At 40.0% G+C, this 22983-nt stretch overlaps 1 protein-coding gene and 1 pseudogene across 9 annotated transcripts in view; both read left to right on the forward strand.

Annotated features, from left to right (window-relative positions):
- Window positions 1–1049, forward strand: part of LOC139813043 (uncharacterized) — a 78826-nt pseudogene extending 77777 nt beyond the window's left edge.
- The window catches only part of LOC139809040 (esterase FE4-like), a 282671-nt gene that overhangs the window by 203271 nt on the left and 56417 nt on the right, over window positions 1–22983 (forward strand). For 8 of the 9 annotated variants that reach the window (XM_071771673.1, XM_071771691.1, XM_071771698.1 and 5 more), the window contains 3 exons: window positions 2172–2383; window positions 4141–4221; window positions 14101–14272. In XM_071771673.1, coding sequence (XP_071627774.1) covers window positions 2172–2383; window positions 4141–4221; window positions 14101–14272 — 465 coding nt within the window. The remainder of the gene's footprint in view (window positions 1–2171; window positions 2384–4140; window positions 4222–14100; window positions 14273–22983) is intronic. The other variant, XM_071771709.1, reaches the window with a different exon arrangement.

Below are 22983 nucleotides of genomic sequence, written 5' to 3' on the forward strand. Positions count from 1 at the left end.
CCATTGCATAGTTCTATAAACATTAATTCCCCCTCCCCTTTCTCCCACCACCACATCATTACTTTTAGAATTGTCGCGTATACTCGATTAATTTCATATGATCAGTCTTGTCGCGGTCGCTTGTACTAACGGTCAACTTCTCAGAGCCTAGAGGGTGAGAAAATGTTCTCCTTTGAAGGATGCAACAGCAGCAGCAGCAGCAGCAGCAACAACGGTGCAAAACGCGTGAATGCCGTGAATTATTACGTGCCGATTCATGACGTTGAAACTCAAACGTATAATGCCAGATGTAATAAATAAGTTTCGTTTATGATAAAAAAACATATAGAGCCTACCCTAGTTTTCATATATTTGCAAATTGTAATACTTACGATAAATAAAACTAATTTCATTTTTTTTATACAGCATTTCGTTGGAGCGTCGCGCGGTTCGTATACTCAGCAGACGATACGCGTTGACAGCTACGGGATACAAATTTCTCGAAATTGGTATCAATGGTAGGTCCACCGAGCTACGTGAAGATCGCCGTTGGAGATCATCGAGGAAAGGAACTGCTGTTATCTCTCGAAACGTGGAAGGCACTCTATGAGCAACGGCGAAATATTCGGAATTTCTTTCGCAATGACTACAAAGATGTCCATAGTTTTATAAACGTTGGACCGCTAACGGTGAGAGTTTGTACGTCGGTTAATAACGTCAAACTCATACGTCTAGAATCTGTAAACGTACGCTTGATGGTGACCGAATCGACGTTGCATCGTATGTTCGATCTCGATCGGTGCATCGATGCAAGATTCGATCGATTGGTCAGAATACTTGCGGCAGTCGATGCAAAATTTGCGCAGTTCTCCGATATTGCATCCACTGTGACGGATCCCAAGGAAGCGTCGAATGTAATATACGCTAGCGATGCGTTCAATACAAATCAGCTCATCGATGGTGAGCTCGTAGCTTTAGTTTTTTAGCACGTAAGATATATTATGTAAAAAAAGAGTTAAATAAACAGGTTTTTTTACATCTAAATAAACGATGTAATTTCTTTGCGTGCATGTCTATCCCTACCTATATTTTATCAAATGTTGTTTACGACGAACATGTTCCAACAGGTTCGATGCGTCATTTTTTCCTTTGTCTCGCGTACTGCGTAGATAGCTTGTTTAGTCTACGCGGTAACACCCTCTCTTTTCCTAGAAAAATGTTGTTTACGACGAACATGCTCCGACAGGTTCGATGCGTTAGCGTTATTAAACACGCTCCTACGCAGTGCGCTATCGAGTTAGTCTTACCCATTGTGCGCCGCCTAACGGCGTCGTTGCGAACGAGGCCCCCGCGGCGCGACCGCGAACGCGAACGCGGAACCCCCACGCGGCCCCCCCCCCGCGAACCCCCACGCGGACCCCGCAGCGCGACCGCGAACGCGGACTTGCGAACCCGCGGCGCGAGTGAGTCATCCCGCGTGACTCATCCCGGTGAGTCATACTTGTGGTATGCCAAGGTTAACCCCCTCCCCTCCCCCTTCCCCACGTAACCCGATAACCTTGTGTAACGCGATACCCCTCCTCCTCCCCCTCACCTCTGCGTTATCTCCTTGTAATTTGATACCCCTGTGTAACTTGATACCCCGTCCCCCTCCCCTTCACCCCCCGCGAAATTCAATACCCGCCCCCTCCCCTCCTCCTCACCCCCCGCGTAATCCGATACCCACCTCCCTCATTCCCCCTCGGAGCTCCCGAGTTGAAATCTATATCACGTACTGAAATAACCTAATATCTCAAAATTTGCGGAAATTAGAGCTGCCACAGACATTTTTCAAAAAAATCAAAATTTTATAAAAAATGAACCCCTTTACCGATCATCACTAAATTCAATACCAACTTTCCTTTAATAATACTCTACATTTAAAAAAATTTGAGCTCAATATCTCAAAATTTGCGGAAGTTAGAGCAACCACGGACATCAAATCCGTACACTCACACACACACACACACACACACACACGCGCGCGCGGACATTTTGTAAAAATGTGATTTTTCGACGTTTTAGAACATTCTAAACACATTGGCAAAAAAAACTGAAAAATGAATTTTTTCATGAAAAGAAAGCTTCCTCTATAAGGAACCAATATAACTTTTATTAATTGTATTGAATTAATTAAACTGCGCGCTTTATAGGTTTGTTTCATAAGGCAATTTCACAAAGCGGTGTTATCACAAATCCTTGGGCCTTTGATGACTGGACAAATAATGAAACAATGTTGGGTTTTAAACTCGTCGAAAAACTTGGAAAGGCGACTTCAGATCCGAAAGTCGCATACGAATTTCTCAAAACAATCGATGCAAAGAAGCTCATAGAGACTGAACAAAAATCACTCTTATCAGAAATAGTAAGTATCTTATAGCGTTTTCCATTGGGAAAAACTCACTGGCACTGGCAGCACTGAGTGCTTGAAGCGTATTTCATTGGTAGAATTAGTGAGCATGTTTCTGAGACACTGACAATGAGTGCCAGTGAGTTTTTCCCAATGGAAGACGCCTTTAATATTCTATTTGTTATAATATTCGGAATGTTCGAAAGGATACGTTAGTTATACGTTACAAAAGGAAAGAAGACATGTGCACACATGCCAAAAACAAAAAGAACGGTTTATTCGTGCTTACAGCTTAGAGCCAGCGCGCGTACAGACGGCGTCATTAATGTCTGGTCCCCAAAATTGGATGCGTTTTGGAAACTCACTTTTTGTCTCTTTCTAAGGGGGACAATTAGAAAGAGACGAAGAGTGAATTTCCGAATTACATCTAATTTTGGGGACCAGGCATTAATGACGCCGTCTGTACATTAGCCGTAGCGTCTCACGCCTAGACGTGAGAATCTTGCGTTACACGACACGTAAGCTAATTTTACGGCAACGCACAAAGAAAAATGTAACGTAACTAAGGGCCAGCGCACGAACATTGCCGAAGCGTCTTACGCCTTACGTGAGAATTTTGCATTATGCGACACGCAAACCAATCGTACGATATGGCAATGTACGTGCGCTGGCCCTTACATGTAATAGTATAGTAATGTCCTTTCTTGAAAGTCGCAAATGCCTTATGTTTGTTTTCTTCTCTGCTCTTATAATCCCTTCTCGTGACTTATTCCGGCATCTCGCAGCGAAATGGCTTGTTTTTCCACAGATAAAAAATTTCTTTGCTTTACCTTTTTGTCCTTGCCAATCTTCTCACCCGTCTTAGTATATAACGCTACTGTTTCTGTTTCGCCGATAGATTGTGTATGATTTTTCTTTACGTCTTGTAATAGCTTGATCTTCATGGCGTCTGCAGTTATAGAAGGGCCCGAACTTTCGCGGCCCATTATCATGGGTCTATATTCCTCCGGAAGACCCGACAGAGGTTACTGTCACAGTATAAGTACATACAGTATATATATAATAATATAAAACCAAATGGCACACAATACGTTTTTTAGATGTAAAAAAAGAAAAAGGATTACTTTTAATATAAATAACGTATAATTTTCGACGTGATCGACGTGAGATCCCTGCCCGGCCATAGAAGGAAACAGAAAGAGATCGGGTTCGGAATTACATGCAGATGGCGTTGGCATAGAAGAATATGGATAAGATATAGCATATGGACATACAAACTTGTCCATTTTGGGATATTCCCAGAGTGTCCACAAATGTATATCCTATGGATATCTTTATAAGGTCCATGGACATCCTGACAAAAAATAGACATAAAACGGACATCCATAGAATATCCTATGCTGTCTGGGTATATTATTTTAAAATATTTATATATTTCATTGTTTTTATCCTTTTAATGTAAATTGCAATTCTGGATGTTCCCTTTTATTATCATGTCCATAGGACGTCCATCGGATATCCTGTGGACATGTTTTAGGGATATAAGCATGTCCACCAATTTCATAAACAGATATACTATGGACGTTCTCAATGTCCTTAAAAGACGTCTTATGGATGTCCATCGGATATCCGTGTGCTGTCTAGGTAGAGACACTGAACTTTTTTAGTGGTCTTCAATTTCCAGTGCGCATGATCGGTATATCCTACAGAGAATAAGGCGGCCTGTATGTATGACAAAAAGGAAAATACTTCTCTCTCTTTCTCTCTTACAGCTCTCTATCCTACAGAGAAGATGGCGGTCATGTGATTTGGAACCCACTACATCAAAGGTGCCGACGCTCAGTGTCCCTACTGTATGTACTTATACTGTGCTACTGTTGTATACAGCTGACATTTTACACAGTTGGTAACGTTCACTCATAAAGAACAAAATATTTAATAGATATCCAGTGGATATATACATATCCATATGATAAGGCATTTGCGTCCATATCTATTATGGATATTTAATAGATATCTAATAAATGTAAAAATATCCATATCTCTCAAATAATCAGTAGGGATATCTATTAGATATCCACACGTCATCCATGCCCACAAAATATCTATCAAAGATATCCATTAGATATCCACGCGTTATTCACATATCCATGTCCACACAAAATATCTATCAAAAATATCCATTAGATATCCACGCGTTATCCACATATCCATGTCAACAAAATATCTACACAGTAAAAAAAGTTTGTGTATTTTTGTTAAAAAAGGTCCTTGTTACAATTTATGTGTTAAAAATGTAACATAAAATAAAATAAATAAATCCATGGCACTACAGCTCGGGAGAGCCTTGGCCTGCATTACTATAGTAATGTGTTCATGACAGATTTGTTTCATTAGGTGCGTTGTCAGCCCTACGCTAACTAGAAGTCACCATGCTTATCGAGCGAATTGGTGACTTTTCATGAGGTATTTAACCCTTCGGATCAACGGTTTAACGTCTCTTCCGACAGACGGAGCCCAGTTTTCTCCGCATGTAGAAATTCGGTACCACAGGAGGTCGATTATCCCTCCGGGTGTCGGCCTACTACCGACGTATTGATGAGAGGAATCGAGGAATGATTACACACTGGATTACTAATGTTAGAATAAAACTTTATTGCAAGCCACGCAACAGCCACGAGTCTCGATACAATTCTAACGGTCTTCGTAACTCAGTTCTGCCAACCTCGTAACTCTCAACCCCTCTTGCTGGCGCTGGAGAGGGGGCTGACCAATCGGAAGGGAGACTGATATGCTGCTCCCTACACGCATCTTGCACGGAGAGGCGCGGTTTTTCGGAAAAAACTTTTTCCATGATACATGGCTCTAGTGGACTCAAACCTGGTTCCTCAGATTACGAGTCTGGCGCTCTACCACTAGACCACACCGCCGCCCTAAAAAAATGTAACATATTTATGTGTTAATCTAACTAATTTTGATTATGTTATTTGATTTATTTGTGTTAAATTCATATTTAAGTAAATCAAATGTTAAATATATATATGTAGTGCGACGCTTTTTCCCCCGGTCTCGCAATCCGGTGAAGAGCTATCGTGGATTGGCAGCACGCGCAACTAATTCCGACACAAAATGATTGGGCGCCAGGTGCGACTGATCGCACCACCGTACTTTATTCTAAACAGCGCGATATCCCCGGCGACGCCTCAGGGCGTAGCTTCCTTTCAGGGAATTCGGAGAAAAGGCATAACGCAATTAATCACACAAAATTATAGTAACAGGATAACAAGTAACATATTTAATCAGGCAGAGTAGGTGTAGATATAATGTAGTTGCAATATAATATCGGTCAGTGTAGATGTTGGTATAATCGATCCGAGCATATCACATTCGAAATTAAATCATGCGGTAAAGAGACTCTAGCGACGGCGGATCGACGCCGATGCGACGAATTAACGTGAGGATGTTGAGTAGATTACCACGGAAAGGTCGGGTGTGCTGACGCAAGAATGCCGGATAACCCACGCCGTAGACGGACGCGAGAAGGTCGGGTAGAGTAACGCCAGAATCTCAAAATATATAAACGCGATAATGCCGACTGTTAAACACGATAGATGAACTCATACAAGATTAACGCACAGAGGAACGCAAAACAATAGTCAACGCAGACGAACACACGAAATATTCACGCGAGAAATAATTAAGGCAACGCGGTACCTTACTGCGAACACGCAAAGAATACTTAGGCCACGAGGCCGACGAACCGAGTCGTCGCACCTCCGTTTGCAACTTCGACGCGTACCCGTGTAGGCCACGCTGGCCGGCGATCGCCCCCAAACACAAAACCAAAGACTCGTATCGCGGACGATCCCGCGGTTTGCCACGCGAATCCCGAATTCTCTCGCAAGCCCGGAAATTCCGCGGCCCCGCGTCGATCCCGACGATCTTCCCGTCCCGCCAAACGCAATTTTCGCCGTCCTCAAGGGCCCGGATACGTTATTTAACGAGGGCGAGTGCCCTTCAAACTACATGACCACTCGCGGCTCGCCATTTCCTTTGCAACTCACTACCATTATCGCCACGCAAGGCACGCCACGGTTATCTCAATTCACGCGAGGAAACGCGACACGATTACTCTCGAGAACACGATAAAACGCGACACGATTACGAACTTTAACACAATGGAACGCAACACGATTACTAATATCAACACAAAAAAACGCGACACAATTCGACACGATTAGCACGAGGAAATGCGACACGATTATTCGACTCACACAAATTAACGCCACGCGACTGTCAGCCGTGGCGGTATTTCCGGAGAGGGCACAATTGGTCTCTACTTACATGAGAGTTCACTCTCGGCGGGGCCCCTGCACGAATTCCAAGACGATTCTCCCGAATGCGAGCGCAAGGTAACGCACGCGCTCATACCGCCGTCCACAGGTAATTCCTGCTGCGCCGAGGTATCCGATACGTGCTGGCCTGGGGGCCAGCGCCTCGAGCGAACCCTCCTTTCTTAAGGTTGTATGACCCCTTAGAAGAAAAAATGCCAAATTCTTCAAACTTTGTCAGGTGATGAGTATTATAATAATAAAGCATTGTGCCAAGTTTGAACAAGTTTGCGAGGCCCGTTCAAAAGTTATAACAATTTGAATTTAACATAGGCTCTTATGGGAATTCATCAAGTTTCACTGTTTTTTCAACTTCATTTGAGAAATTAATATCGAAGAAAATATGGCATCCTTTTAAAACTTTGCAGAAATATTAATAAACATCTTACAAACAAATTAGAACCAAAAAAATTATGACTTCGAGGATATTTTCTGAAATATTAAATAAAAACCAAACAGAAAACAGTCTCGCTTGGTCTCGCTGAACTCGTAAGTACAGAGATCCGGCAACAGCGCACTATGACGTCACATTAGAACCTCTCTCTCCGTCACTCTCCGTAAAGGATAACAAATACTACAGAGGTCCGTTACTTTTTCCAATAGAGCCTCCTGTGTATCGAAAGTGTGCTCTGAGCACGTGTAATATACAGACGCATCGTTTGAGGTTAGTTTTCACTTGCGCTACGAAAATGCCGAAAGTAAAACGTTACATGTGGAAAGGAAAAGTTGTCACTGAAAAAGTGTACAATCAACGGTTAGCACAGACAAATACTGGGAAACGTAATTTGAAGACACGAGTCGAAACTACACCAGATGATTGTAACAATTCCATGGCACATGTAACGTTTTACTTTTGGCATTTTCGTAGCGCAAGCGAAAACTAACCTCAAACGTTGCGTCTGTATATTACACGTGCTCAGAGCACACACTTCGCGTTCACGCAGCTGATGTCGAGTGAGATCAATGCTACCAACTTACAGAAAATGCGACGTTGTTGCGATCAAAATACTTTTTTATGAGAGCTATTGTATTTAATTTATTAATAAATGACGTAAATAAATAACGTAATATAATTTCATTAGTATTTTTAAACAGTAGTTACTATGTTTTGTTACTTTTTGAAGATTTTCACACTTTCAGATTTTCGTTTGTGTCAGTTGCAAGTCAGGTACAGTCTTTCTAAAAATCATTAAAAGTGAAAGTTTGCATACGAGAAAATATGCATAAAAATGTCTCTATAGCTCTTAAAAACACAGGCAACCGTTATTTTAATAAAATATTAATATAAATGTTACTTTCCAGTAAAGAATATCTTCTTAAATATGTTAATTAGCTTTATGTTACGTTTCTTAAACTTTTGGCAGAGATCTTACGGGTCATACAACCTTAACGCGGGGACGCCAGGGTGGTGACCTTACAATGTCGACGTGGATTCTCCTTTTGTCCGGGCAGCTCGTAGTTCGGGCGATCCTTCCGCGATCCTCGCCGGCACAACAGTGACGAAACGATGGTCCGCCGGGATCACGCCGGTTTCCCGCGCCTGCGCTGCAGCGTGTCGCTCGACCGGATTGCCGATCCTAGCGCTTCCGGCGCCTAGGCTGCCCGTGCGCCGCTCCTTCCGGGGGCGCCACTCCAACTCTAGAACGCTCTCATCGGCGCCTCAGCTTCTCGCGCGCCTCTTCTTCCGGCGACGCCACTCCAGCTATCTCTGACTCGGCGCGGGCTTTTAAAATCAACCGGCTGTCCGGGCCGCGATGATTAAGCCGGCGTTCGGGGTCAGGCTGGCCGGACCTCGGCCCCGTCCGCCGTCAGCCCCTCGGGGTGGCGGCCACAGGGCTGCGCACTTCCCTGGGCCGCTCCTGGGCACCCTGGCCTGAGTGGCAATTCGCTCGGGTGTGCGCCGGGGTCCTCTCGATTCCTCTCCTGCCGCTGTTGTAACCGAGTGCGGAGTGGCTTCCAGCCAGAGATCCCAGGTTTAGGTCTCTGCTACATAGCCTGTGGAGGGGATAGGCTGTGGAGGGGATAGGATCGCGTCACGTGACGCTGACGCACACAAGCCAAGCGCCCCGTGTACATGTGCGCTCAGCGCTCGGCCAGCCTCGGCCAGCTAGAGAGAGCAAACATGCTATGCTCTTTCTCTTTCTCTCTTGAACCGGCGCCAGCTTTATGCACTTTTGGTAGCCCGTAGGCCCTTGGAAGATTTCCGTTGGTACAATTCAGTTTTCGGTACATCTGATCACTGACGATGCCATTGTCATGCCAAGCTTTGACCAGTTCATTAATTTTGGTAATCTTATTGATTGGATCTTTCGTTAATTTTTTATAAGTAGTTTGGTTATTTAGCATTTCGGTCATTTGATTCGCATAAGAGTTCTTGTCTAAAATGACCGTTATTGGCCTTTATCAGCTTTAGGGCTGGTTGTTCCAGCCTGTTGGTAAACTACCTAATAGTTAAATCATATGTATGTCTTTGTTTATCCTTTACATTGGACAAAGATAGACATGTGATTTAACTATCAGGTAGCTTACCAATAGGTTGGAACAACCGGTCCTTAGTGACAAGGACATCGTCATTATCACGTAGGAATTTTTTACAGATTGTAAATTCCTTTGTGAAATACCTATCGATGTGATTCATATGTTTATTAAGGCTAAGAATATTGTGCAGTGAGTTGGTAATCAAACGACGTGTTTCATCAACTGCCTTATCCGGAATTTTGTATGTGTTGAATTCAAAATTTTTTATAACATCCAGGGACGCACGCACGCAATCTTTCTTCCCACTTGGATTAATAGGCAGAGCGAAATTGTCACCCAAGCTTAAGAAATTTAACACGTTGATCCGATGTAGAAGGGATGACTTCCTACCTCCACATATACATATACAACCTCAAACTGAACATCGCCTTTTGAAGCAATAATGCTATTCGCAAGTTCAACAGCCTCAATAAATGTTACCAAAGAGATATACTTAATCTTGAAATCAAAGACATTAACTGTGATTTGAAAATTCTGCGATCCAATGTCACAAAAAATTGAAGAAAAACTTGCTTCTATTTTACCTAACGACCTAATCATTAATTTTTATAACTCTAATGCTGGGTCTACAATGCGAGTCGCAAAGTCGTGAGTCGCAAGAATTGACCAATCACAGTCGATTATTCTCCTCAAATTCGACTGTGATTGGTCAATTCTTGCGACTCACGACTTTGTGACTCGCATTGTAGACCCAGCATAACACTTACAAAATCAATAGACATGACGATAAAACTAGATTTAGATTAAAAAATAAATTTGATAGAATTATGACTAAACAAAATACTTTTTACAATTCGTTTTTGAGCATTGACCGCAGCAAATGGATAATTAACGTGAGTGGGAAATCTATTCCAAGCAACGTGTTAAATTTCTTAAGCTTGGGTGACAATTTCGCTCTGCCTATTAATCCAAGTGAGAAGAAAGATCGCGTGCGTGCGTCTCTGGATGTTATAAAAAATTTTGAATTCAACACACACAAATTCCGGATAAGGCAGTTGATGAAACACGTCGTTTGATTACCAACTCACTGCACAAATTTCTTAGCTTTAATAAACATATGAATCACATCGATAGGTATTTCACAAAGGAATTTACAATCTGTAAAAAATTCCTACGTGATAATGACGATGTCCTTGTCACTAAAGCTGATAAAGGCCAAATAACGGTCATTTTAGACAAGAACTCTTATGCGAATCAAATGACCGAAATGCTAAATGACCAAACTACTTAAAAAAATAACGAAAGATCCAATCAATAAGATTACAACTAAAATTAATGAACTGGTCAAAGCTTGGCATGACAATGGCATCGTCAGTGATCAGATGTACCAAAAACTGAATTGTACCAACGGAAATCTTCCAAGGGCCTACGGGCTACCAAAAGTGCATAAAGCTGGTTTACCCTTACGTATCATCGTCTCAACGTTAGGTAGCCCTCTTTATAATGTAGCCAGTCTCCTCCAAAAGATTTGGCACTCCTCTATCCCAAAACCTAAGTCACACATCAAGGATAGCTGGGCCTTTGCTGAGTTTATTAATAATAAAAAAATTAATGACGATGAGATACTCATCTCTTTAGATGTCACAGCTTTATTTACAAACATACCGAAAGACTTGGTTTTGAGGGGTATCGAAAAAAGGTGGTTCCACATTTCCAAAAAAACTGATCTCACTTTATATGCAATAGATCTAGTTTTGTCGTCCACGAGTTTTGTATTCAATGTATTCAATATTTTGGCAACTATGTCTAACTAAATAATATTTGTGAGTTATACACACTTGAAAAGGATCGAATTTTGCGATCGAAACGTAGCGTCTTTTGAATAATAAAATTGCCAGTTTGGTCGAACACAACTCCTGTGCTGATTGTTAATTATTTACTGACTCAAGTTCTCGGTTTTGTTTTTAAATTAATACTTTTTATATACACAAGAAATTGTAATTTAATTAATTAATAATTTTAACTTTTAAATTGTAAAATCATTAAGCGATATGATAGTGTATCGCATCTGATCGCATCTAGAAAGAGCCACGCGACAGTCAAGCCGCTAATATACGTATTTCGTCTGCGAGGCTGACGATGCGCCGGTTCAAGAGAGAAAGAGAAAGAACATAGCATGTTTGCTCTCTCTAGCTGGCCGAGGCTGGCCGAGCGCTGAGCGCACATGTACACGGGGCGCTTGGCTTGTGTGCGTCAGCGTCACGTGACGCGATCCTATCCCCTCCACAGCCTATCCCCTCCACAGGCTATGTAGCAGAGACCTAAACCTGGGATCTCTGCTTCCAGCCGGCGCGGCGGTACTCCAATGCGCTTGCGGGGAGGTCCGGGCGACCCGGCTGGCGACCATGTCTCCCCGGCCGCTTCCTTAGTCCTGACAGCTCGCGGCCGTTACAGTCTGACTCCGGTCACCACCGGCGATCCCTTAAAACTTAAATGCAAATTTGACCAACCGATATCACGCAACCGCCCTCCCCTCGCTCCGAGGAGGAAGCATCCCCGAACTCCCCTCGGCCGAGCCCGTCCGGGAAGTGGACGCGAATTTTCACGTCACAGTAGGTAATCGTAAGATTAATATAAAAATAATATAGTTTTGTTTAAAAAATATTTTTTTATTTATATTTAACATTATACAGATCTTTGTTGTACATAAAATTTTTGTTCACATATCATCAAACTTATTTTTATTTTGTAATAAATTATAGACATAATATTTATATCATAATTTAACATGTTTATATTATGTTAAATTAACACAATGAGTGGACCGTTTGGGACATGTAATTTATGTTATATTTAATATTTCCAACTGTGTATCAAAGATATCCATTAGGTATCCACGTGTTATCCACATATCCATGCCTACTATTGTAAGTATAATATATCTACCACATGTCTACCACAGATATTTACTCGTTTGTAACAACGCCGCTAAGCGGCGCATAATGGTAAGACCAACTCGTAAGTAAATTTCTGTTGGAAGCAAATATAACCAGGTATCCGGCGAAGCAAAATCGCGACATCTGCGGGTCTTCGGACCCGGCTCCTTTTTTAAATCTATAAAAATAATATTTTTGAGATGTTAATTCAACGTTTATGTCCTTTATGGGATTCTATTTGTATATAATGGACATATATAAAAATAAAAAATATTGAATAAATATCCACGCAAATATCTAATCAATATTCACTAGTCGTGCAATAGTTATTTATATAAATATCTACTAGATATTTAATAGATGTCCAATGGATATCCCTATGGATATCCATTAGATCTCGTATTGCGGACATTTGGATATCTATATTCATCTAATGGATATCTCGTAGATATCATGGATATACATTGAAGATGTTTAATAGATATGTATTAAATATTATGTTCTGTTAAAAACAGCAAATTTGAGAATTATATCGCCAGTAGATAAAAAAATTCAGCTTAGGTATCGTTTATTCGACCCAACTGGCCAACTTTATTTGAAAAAAAAAAAAAACACTATGTTTTGACCGTGGGTTTCGGTTCTTTTCAAGCGTCACGGATACAAATTATTATTTAGTTAAGCATAATGCCTGCTACGCCACATCTAAAACTAATCATTAAAATTACAACATGTAACAAGTATAATCCAAATTAATATACAATAAGCGCTTACATAATTTATTGTTTGTTGAGAATTACAGTATACAAATTGAAACGGCATATTCAGTCGTTCGATCGTCAAGAGAACTTGTCAGGTCGGAGATGTCACTGCTGATATTATGTTCTTTGTAGGCAACCTTGCCATAACCCTAATGTAACTCTGCTCCGGTGGAAACAGGCAAACTAACCTAACTTTAACTCGACTCTGACTCGACTCTGACCCGATTCTAATCCTCGGTGGATACATACAATCAGTACGATCTTAGCTCGTGCTTTAGATTAATATTCTCTGTGTCTGCAATGTATTCTGTTGTACCCAGCACATAGCCCCATAGATCTTGTGCTTCAAGACACGTGTGCGTCACAAACTTCCACGAAGAGTAGTTTTCTTGACCCATAAGCTTTTCGACTTATCCGATTTCATGGCTTCCAGAATCTTCCATTATATTGTCTCTGACACGTGGCACTCACATTCGGTCACTTTCACTTTAATTTCCGCGACACGCTTCTTACTTTTCTAAACAGCTCTTGCACTAAATGTCACGTTAATTTAATGTTTCTGAGCTCATGCATAACCTGTTATAATATTCGAAATGTTCGAAAGGATACGTTAGTACGCTACAAAATAAAAAAAGACATGTGCACGCGTAAGCTGCCAGAAACAAAGAGAACAGTTTATTCGTGCTTATAGCTTACATAGGGAGCTTTCCAGCAAGCGATACAAGTCGACACAAGTATTGTTTTATCTTTGTTACTCATTACAAAAAAAAAGATAGAACGATGCTTGTGTTGACTTGTGTCACTTGCTGGAAAGCTCCCATAGTATAGTATCTAAGTAAAGCTAAGTTTCCACTGAGCGCGTTACGCGTCGCGTCGTCCATTGCAACCAATCAAAACATCTTATTTTATTACATTATTTGTGACGAAATGTTTAGATTGGTTAACGACAGACGACGCGACGCGTGACGCGCTCAGTGGAAACTCAGCCTAATCCGCCGCCAAAAAAGGTATAGACGCGAGAGTGTGTAACACAACTAAAAATAGATTTTATTTTTAATACTATTGCAATTATTACACAAGCGCAATAGGATATTGATAATATTGCTATAGATGTATAGATTATATGTGTGCATTGAAAAAATGTTTTCATTAATAATATCTTCTTGCAGGAATACCATCAAATTGTTCTCACATTTAAACCAAGTTTAGATTCCAAGTCACCAAATCCATTTCTTCCGGAACATCCACGCACGTTAATACATCGTGGAGTTACAGTACCCTTTCTTTTAGGTTTTACCAGTCAGGAAGGAATATTTTTTGTACGCAGCAAATTTTTTGGACGTATGTATATATTTGTTTTTGGCTTTATTAACCTTATTTAGACTGTCGGAAAAGCTTTGGTGGCTCTGAACAAATCTCGACATTCTGTGCATGTGTTTGTTATTTATATTTAAAAAAAAGATGTAAAATCTTTAAATTGCGCCAATTGCAAAAAAAAACATATATATATATATACAGGGTGTCCAAAAAATCGCCTACTCCACTTCGGGAGGTGATTCAGGACCCAAAAACAAGCAAAAAAGTTCATACAAACATAGATCCGGAAATGAGCCGTTTCCGAGTTATAGCCACTTTTATGTTCAAAAATCGTAATTTAGAATCCGCTTGGCATCCCGCTTTCTTAATTATTTCTTAAATTAAAAATTTTTATTTTTAAATATTTTTAATTTTTTTATTTTTTTTCAATTTTTCAATATTTGTAAATACGATTACATTATTTTTAAAAGAAATCAGTTGTTTACACGGCTATTCAAAATTAGTTGTTTTCACGGCTACTTGAAATCAGTTGTTTTCATGCCTATTCAAAATCAGTAAGTAAATCACTGCTTTTCAATAAGTTTCAAATTATTATTTAACAACACCTTACTTTTAGGTTGTATCTAATCTTTCCGTATTCATCAATGGATCGTTTAAGTTTTAATGAATTAACTGATATTTAAAAATAAAAATTTTTAATTTAAGAAATAATTAAGAAAGAGGGATGTCAAGCGGATTCTAAATTACGATTTTTGAACATAAAAGTGGCTATAACTTGGAAACGGCTCATTTCCGGACCTATGTTTGTATGAACTTTTTTGCTTGTTTTTGGGTCCCGAATCACCTCCCGAAGTGGAGTAGGCGATTTTTCGGACACCCTGTATATATATATGGGGCAAAATTTGTCAATCGGGCCACCGGCCTGACCATAATTGTTTTCATCGCAGAAAAACTACCTTGCGCCTAGAGGTAGCTATGGGTAAGAGCTATCGAAAGCCGTGTGCAACTTTACAGAATTCAATGTGGCGGTACCAAAATGGCGACCAAAACATCTGAAATCCATGAACGGCTTCAATGAAATTATTAGAAAACGAAAAAAATCGTGATTAAAACAGCTCTAAAATGACCTGTGTTAGAGTTAATAGTAGGTTGACCACGAATCAGTAGCTGGGTGATCGAAATTTGGGATGGTAATCCAATATGGTGGTCAGAAAATGCATTTACGCACCGCAAACTACTAACAATTGACCGGATCCACTTGAAAATGGTTGTGCGGGTGGTTCATAGACTGTATATGACAAATCCGATCCCAAAGAACCAAAATCCAAAATGGCGATGATCGAAATCCAGGATGGTGATCCAATATGACGGCCGATTCACTTTGTATTGTAAATCGCTGGAAATTCAGCAGATTCACTCAAAATTCGACTTCTGTGAAACTGGATTCATAAAAATGGATTTGACACCTAGGGAAAAACCCTTTTCACAACACCTCCACGGAAAATTCGACTTTCCATGCCTAGAGAGGGGCGAGAGTGGTCAATTTTACGCCAGGGCGGCCATAGCGGGCGGAAAGTGCTCACTTTCCACCCGCTAAACAAGGATGAAAGTTGCTACTTTCCTCCCTAGGGAGGAAAGTGGTTACTTTTCGCTCGCTATGACCGCCCTGGCGTGAAATTGACCACTTTTGCCTCTCTCTACAAGCATGGAAAGTCGAATTTTCCGTGGAGGTGTTGTAAAAAGGGTTTTTCCCTAGGTGTCAAATCCATTTTTATAAATCCAGTTTTATAGAAGTCGAATTTTGAGTGAATCTGCTGAATTTTCAGTGATTACAATACAGAGTGGATCGGCCGTCATATTGGATCACCATCCTGGATTTCGATCATCGCCATTTTGGATTTTGGTTCTTTGGGATCGGATTTGTCATATACAGTCCATGAACCACCCGCACAACCATTTTCAAGTGGATCCGGTCAATTGTCAGTAGTTTGCGGTGCATAAATGCAGTTTCTGACCACCATATTGGATTACCATCCCAAATTTCGATCACCCAGCTACTGATTCGTGGTCAACCTACTATTAACTCTAACACAGGTCATTTTAGAGCTGTTTTAATCACAATTTTTTTCGTTTTCTAATAATTTCATTGAAGCCGTTCATGGATTTCAGATGTTTTGGTCGCCATTTTGGTACCGCCACATTGAATTCTGCAAAGTTGCACACGGCTTTCGATAGCTCTTACCCATAGCTACCTCTAAGCGCAAGGTAGTTTTTCTACGATGAAAACAATTATGGGCAGGCCGGTGGCCCGGTTGACAAATTTTGCCCCATATATATATATATATTGCTTTAACAAATAACACAAGCCCACAAAAAAAGTAGGTTGTGCTGGGAATCTGACTATGCTATTCTTAAGCCGGGTACAGACTTGAGCACGAACGCGCATGAGGCAAGCCGATGCCGCACCGAATGCCTCGGACTGAAAAATTGAAATCTCCGCACGAGAACGCATGAGGCAAGTCGAGGCAACTATTCGACGTTGCTCCAGTCGTTCAGAGTCAGCGGCACGAACATGGAAATGTTGCAGTGGCTTGTGTCAGTTTTATTATTTTATATGTATAATTTATTTTAAAAAAGAGAAAAACGAGATGGCAAAGGCGCTGGTGATCAACACAGTTTTATTTAAAGAGAAGCCGATTAAGCAATGTGAACAACATCTGTTTACTAAATGATTTGTTAGCTGACAAAGAAAGTGGTCAATTCAGAAACTTCGTTAGAATGTCAGAAGATAATTTTATTTTTTTGTTGAATGCCATCAAAGGCAAAATATCGAAAATACTGTAGATAATTTATTAACTGGTCTTCACTTCGTGTCGTGCGCGGCTGTCCTCCGTACGCGTGCTTGAACACGTCCAAACTGAGCACGAATTGTCTTTGACGGACCGACAGCGTTCGGCTCGGTCCGAGGCCGTGCGGCGAATAATCCGAGGCAATCTGCCGCGCCTCGGATCAACGTCCACACTTGTATGCTCATGCGGCCTCGGCTTAAAGCCGGGTACAGACTTGAGACTTCAATTTTGCAGGCCGAGGCATTCGGTGCGGCCTCGGCTTGCCTCATGCGCGTTCGTGCTCAAGTCTGTACCCGGCTTTACGTATTTTGAGCCGCTGAAAACGAATATGAAGTCAGAATTGCTCCATCACCCTCCAGTTTTTTAAATTAATATTCCAGACTTTAATTAATATTTTTTAAAATTAACTCTTGGAGTCACGAATTATTCTTCTTTACCAATTTTAATGAAACTTTGCATCTGGGGGTTTTTTGGAGCGCTGATTACGAATCCGTATTCGGATTTTTAAAATTTAAAATAGTGGGTCTAATATGGCGGACATAATATTGCATTTTACGTCCGCTATATTGGACCCACCATTTTGAATTTTAGAAATCCGAATACGGATTTGTAATCAGCGACCCAAAACACTCCTGGATGCAAAGTTTCACAAAAAAATTTAAATTTTTTATTTTACGTCCACCATATTAGATCCGCCATTTTGAATTTTAAAAATCTGAATACGGATTCGTAATCAGCGATCCAAAAAATTCCTAGATGCAAAGTTTCACGGAAATTATTTAAATTTTTGATTTTACGTCCGTCATATTGGATCCGCCATTTTAAATTTTAAAAATTCGAGAACGGATTCGTAATCAGCGACCCAAAAAACCCCTGAATGCAAAGTTTTACGAAAATTATTTAAATTTTTGATTTTAAGTTGCCCGTTCTCAGCTTTTAATTGCTCGGACAGCAAACGGTTCTAAGAGGTTGTGAGCTACATCGGTAGAAAGAAAATACCACAGTTTGGAACGATTCTGACATAAGCCAAAAAACGGCTTTATTGACACCCCTCCTTTTTAGCTGCGTCTTTTTTTTTAATTTTCACAATTTTGCTTTTAGTACAATTTTCAAAAAAAGTTGGAGGCAGAAGATGAGCTCCGATCAAGTTGAAATTTTACAGATATTAGTTTTAGATATATTCGCCGCTTTTCCGCCTAGTTACGTTATAAAAATCAAAAATTTTGTTTTTTATATACAAGTTCACTCCACCCTAGAGTGTATATGTATATAAATTTGGGATTCCCCCGTAGCCCTCGGCGGGGGAACAGGTGGAGTGCAGAAAGGAAGGAAAGGAGCGTCGGAAAAAGGTGTTATAATAGAGAGGGAAGGTGGAGGAAAAAAGGTCGGCGTGAAGGAAGCCGAAAGGAGGTGGAGTAAATGGAGGGAGGCGAGGTGGAAAATAAAGCGGGACGGCAGAAATCTGTTGGAGATGAGGAGGCCTGAGAGAGAGGTTATGTTGACGGTAAGGTTGGGCGATGGAGGAGATGGCACAAGAGGCGAGAGCGGCAGAAAAGACTAAGGCGGATGCGCAACACGCGTTTTCGCAACGTGTGTCGACGGATAAGCGGCAAGATCGAGAGATCGAAGGAAGGGATCGATAGAGCGAGGTGAACATGTAAGAAATGCACGTGATGGCAGTAGAGCGGGTGAGCTGTGAGACGAAGCGAGCGGTAGTAGAAAGTAAGCGGTGATTATTGATAGAATTGTTTGCGGAAGGATCAAAGGTAAAAGTAGAGGTGAAAGAGATAAGCGTGATAGGTCAGAGGGAGAGAAGGGGGCAGGAGAGAAAGCACAGTAAGGAAAAGAAGAGTAATTAAATGCGTGTGTTACAGATAACCAAAGAAAGATGGAATGCAGAGGGAAGATAATAATAGAGAAGGAGGCGGTGGAAAAGATAGTGGAAGAGAAAGTATGGAAGATGATAAAGGAAGTTAAAGAAGAATGTAAAAGAAGAGAGGAGGAGATGAAGGAGGAGGTAGAGAGATTGAAAAAAAAGGTGGATAGGATGGAACAGAGCGGGGGCAAAAGAAAGAGGAATGATAGTGAAGAGAGTAAAGGTAGGACTGGTAAGAGGAAATGGTGGGCGGAGGAGTCTGAAAGGAGCGACAACGAGAAGAGAAGGAAGAAAGTGATAATAAGGATTGAGAAGGAGAGATGGGAAGGAGAGGAATCAAATTCGGAGAAGGTGAAGGAATCGTTTGCGGATGGATTAAAGGTGAAAGTGGAGGTAAAAGAGGTAAGTGTGATAGGACAGAGAGGGGACTGGATGACGATATTAGTAAAGATGGGAAGTGAGGAGATTAAGTGGAAGGTTTTGGAGGCAAGGAAAAAGGAAGGGAGTAGATTAATGGTGAAAATGGACGAGGATAAATCGGTGGAGACGAGGGTAAGAGAAAGAGAGGAGAAAGAAAGGAGAAAAGAAAGGAGAAAGGAGGAAAGCAGGAGTTGGAAGAGAACTGAGGAGGACGAGATTACGAAAAGAATGGAGGAGAGTGTGTTGATGGAGTCGGGCGAGGAGGAAGATGATAGGAAGAAAAAGTAAGGACAGTGAAAGATGGAAGGAGGGCGCCGAACGCAGGGTGGGGGAGAGCCGGACAAAAGCGAAGAGGCCCGCCAGGAAGGAGAGAGTCAGAGAGATGCGGATCTGAAGGAAACGGAGGGAGAGTGACAGAGGGGTGCCGGATGAAAGGGGAGGGGAAAGGAAATATGATGTTAGGTCGCATATGGCCAGGTTGGGTTACGGGTATATGTGTAAGGGTTTGGGTACGTCCCTGTAAAACGTCATGTAAAATGTATGTGATTAATGATTGAATGTATAATTGTAGAGGTTTTAGGAACGTTTTTCCAGAAAAAAAAACGCCTTTCTAACCCCGGAAGGGGAGAGAAATGAAGATGATTGATTGATATATATATAAATTTATATATATATAAATTTAATTTGTTGTTATTGCTAATTTGTAAATAATTAAAAAATAAAAAATGGAAATTTTTTGCCGATACTTGCTTATCATTACAAAATGCATGATATCAGTACAAAATTACTTTTTTCAAAAAAAGGTAAAAAAAGGCACCAAGTGCACGCGCAATGTATGTTGTAAATCCAAAAATCTTAAATGGTAGTAGCTTTATTTCTCTCTAACAAAATAATTTATAAAATTGCGTTACCTAACTCAACCCAAGTGATATGTATTTCAAAAAGAATGTAAAATCTTTAAATTGCGCCAATTGCAAAGAGAATATATATATATATATATATATATATATATATATATATATATATGTGACATTCACGTCAAGTGGCCCCTCCCTCTGTCCAAAAATTGAAGCGACTTACAATATTGCGTTTGGGCTTAAAATGTTCGTATAAGCGAGGGCTTTTAAAATTTGAGTGGCCTTTTTAAAAAACTCCATAACCCCATGACTCCATAAGCAAAATCACCCAAAAACCTGATGAAGTGATCTTACAATATGATTTATACGACTTGTCTCATCTCAATAATCGCTTTAATTAAATTGTTTGGCCCTAAAACCCTTATAAACTATTAACCTCATGACCCCTTGATCTTATAACCCTCAAAACCCCATAACCCCATAACCATATAGCCTCATAAGCTTATATGAACATTTTAAGCCCAAACGCAATATTGTAAGTCGCTTCAATTTTTGGACAGAGGGAGGGACCATTGGAATGTCATATATATATATATATATATATATATATATGTATATATATATATTGTTTTGAAAAATAATTGTTGCGCAACTACTTTTAAAAAATAAAACTTAAGTGGTACGTATCTTTGTATTCCCATTCAAGGGTCTTCTCATTCCAAGCTTTAATTCTTTTTAACAAAATTATAATATTACAAAAAATCATTTTAATCACAAAGAATTAAAGAGATAACAGTACAAAATAAAAATATTTAATTAAAATAAAATAAATAAATTTTTCTTGTAAAAAACTTGGCGCTGCTTTTTTACTCCTGCATACTTCCCTAAATTGTTTATTGTTTTTTTATTTAATAAAAAATGTGCTTTATTAAATTCAATCAAAATTTTAGTATTTTATTAAATTTCAAGTCTAGCAGCGCCAAGTTTTTTTACAAGACAAAATTTATTTTATTTTAATTAAATATTTTTATTTTGTACTGTTATCTCTTTAATTCTTTGTGATTAAAATGATTTTTTGTAATATTATAATTTTGTTAAAAAGAATTAAAGCTTAGGTTGGAATGAGAAGACTCTTGAATGGGAATACAAAAATACGTACCACTTGAGTTTTATTTTTTAAAAGTGGTTGCGCAACAATTACACAGGCCCACAAAAAAAGTAAGTTGTGCTGGAAATCTGATTATGCTATTCCTACGTATTTTGAGCCGCTGAAAACGAATATGAAGTCAGAATTGCTCCATCATCCTCCAGTTTTTTTAAACTTTAATTAATATTTTTTTAAATTAACCCTTGGGGTCACAAATTATTCTTCTTTATCAATTTTAATGAAACTTTGCATCTGTGGGTTTTTTAGGGCGCTGATTACGAATTTGTTCTCAAATTTTTAAAATTCAAAATGGCGGATTTAATATGGCAGACACAAAAATCAATGGAGTTTTTCACATGGTGGAGGTGCCGGTCTCATTTCAGTATGTCATTGTTGGGAGGGAGGGAGGGAAGGATGGAGGATCAATCAATCAATCAAGATCTCTAGCTCTCTCTAGCGACATCGATCTCACAACACTAACAGATCTCGATCGAGATAGCGAGCTATAGAGCTCGCTAGAGATCGATATCGAGAGATCTAGCTAGCTAGATCGATCTCTGATCGCTCTATCGTCGCTCTAGCTCGATCTACTGCGTTCCATCTCTCCTTCTATCTTCCTCACTTTCCTTTCCTCTGCCCCCTTTCTGCCTCCCTCTTCTTCCCTCTGCCACCCTCTGCCTCCCTTCCTTCTTCTTCCCTTTCCCTATTTCTCTTTTCCTCTCTCCCTCTCCTCCCTCTCTTCTTCCTTCTCTCTCTCCCTCCCTCCCTCCCCCTCTCTCCTTCCCACCCTCCCAACAATGATATGCTGAAATGAGACCGGCACTACCACCATGTGAAAAACTCCATTGATTTTTGAGATTTCAAGTTGCCTGTTCTCAGCCTCTAATTGCTCGGACAGCAAACGGTTCTAGGAGATTGTGAGCTACATCGGTAGGAAGAAAATACCACAGTTTGAAGCGATTCTAACGTTAGAACCAAAAAACGGATATTTTCCTACATGAGCAGAAGATGAGCTCCGATCAAGTTGAAATTTTACAGATATTAGTTTCAGACATGTTCGCATCTTTTCCGCCTAGTTACGTTATAAAATTTAAAAAAATTTTTTTTCTAACGCAAGCGTGAAATGAGCCGCTTTTCACGCTTGTTTTGAGTGAGCAAAACGATCCATTTCGCAATGATGACGTAAGCGTTGAAACATGGAGCCATTTCTCAACTAGTGGAGAAATGAAATTGTAAAACAAGCGCGAAAAGCGGCCTGTTTCTGAAATATTTTAAATTTTGTCATATTTTTAATATAAAATATGAAATATCTCGTAAAATATTAAATTCACTTTTTGATGACTTTACGTTGATACTTTTATACGTAGAATAATAAAAGAAACTAATTTTTGTAAAAAAAAAAACAGAAACAATTATTTTAAAAAATTTGATTGCATTTTGTAGATGCATTCAATTTTGCAGAATTGCAAATGTAAAAATTAATATTATTCGAATTCTTTTATTATTCTACGTATGAAAGTATGAAACTGAAAGTCATCGAAACATGAATACTTTACGAGATATTTCATATTTTATATTAAAAATAT

This window comes from Temnothorax longispinosus, chromosome 1 (assembly GCF_030848805.1).
Source record: "Temnothorax longispinosus isolate EJ_2023e chromosome 1, Tlon_JGU_v1, whole genome shotgun sequence".
Lineage (NCBI taxonomy): Eukaryota > Metazoa > Arthropoda > Insecta > Hymenoptera > Formicidae > Temnothorax > Temnothorax longispinosus.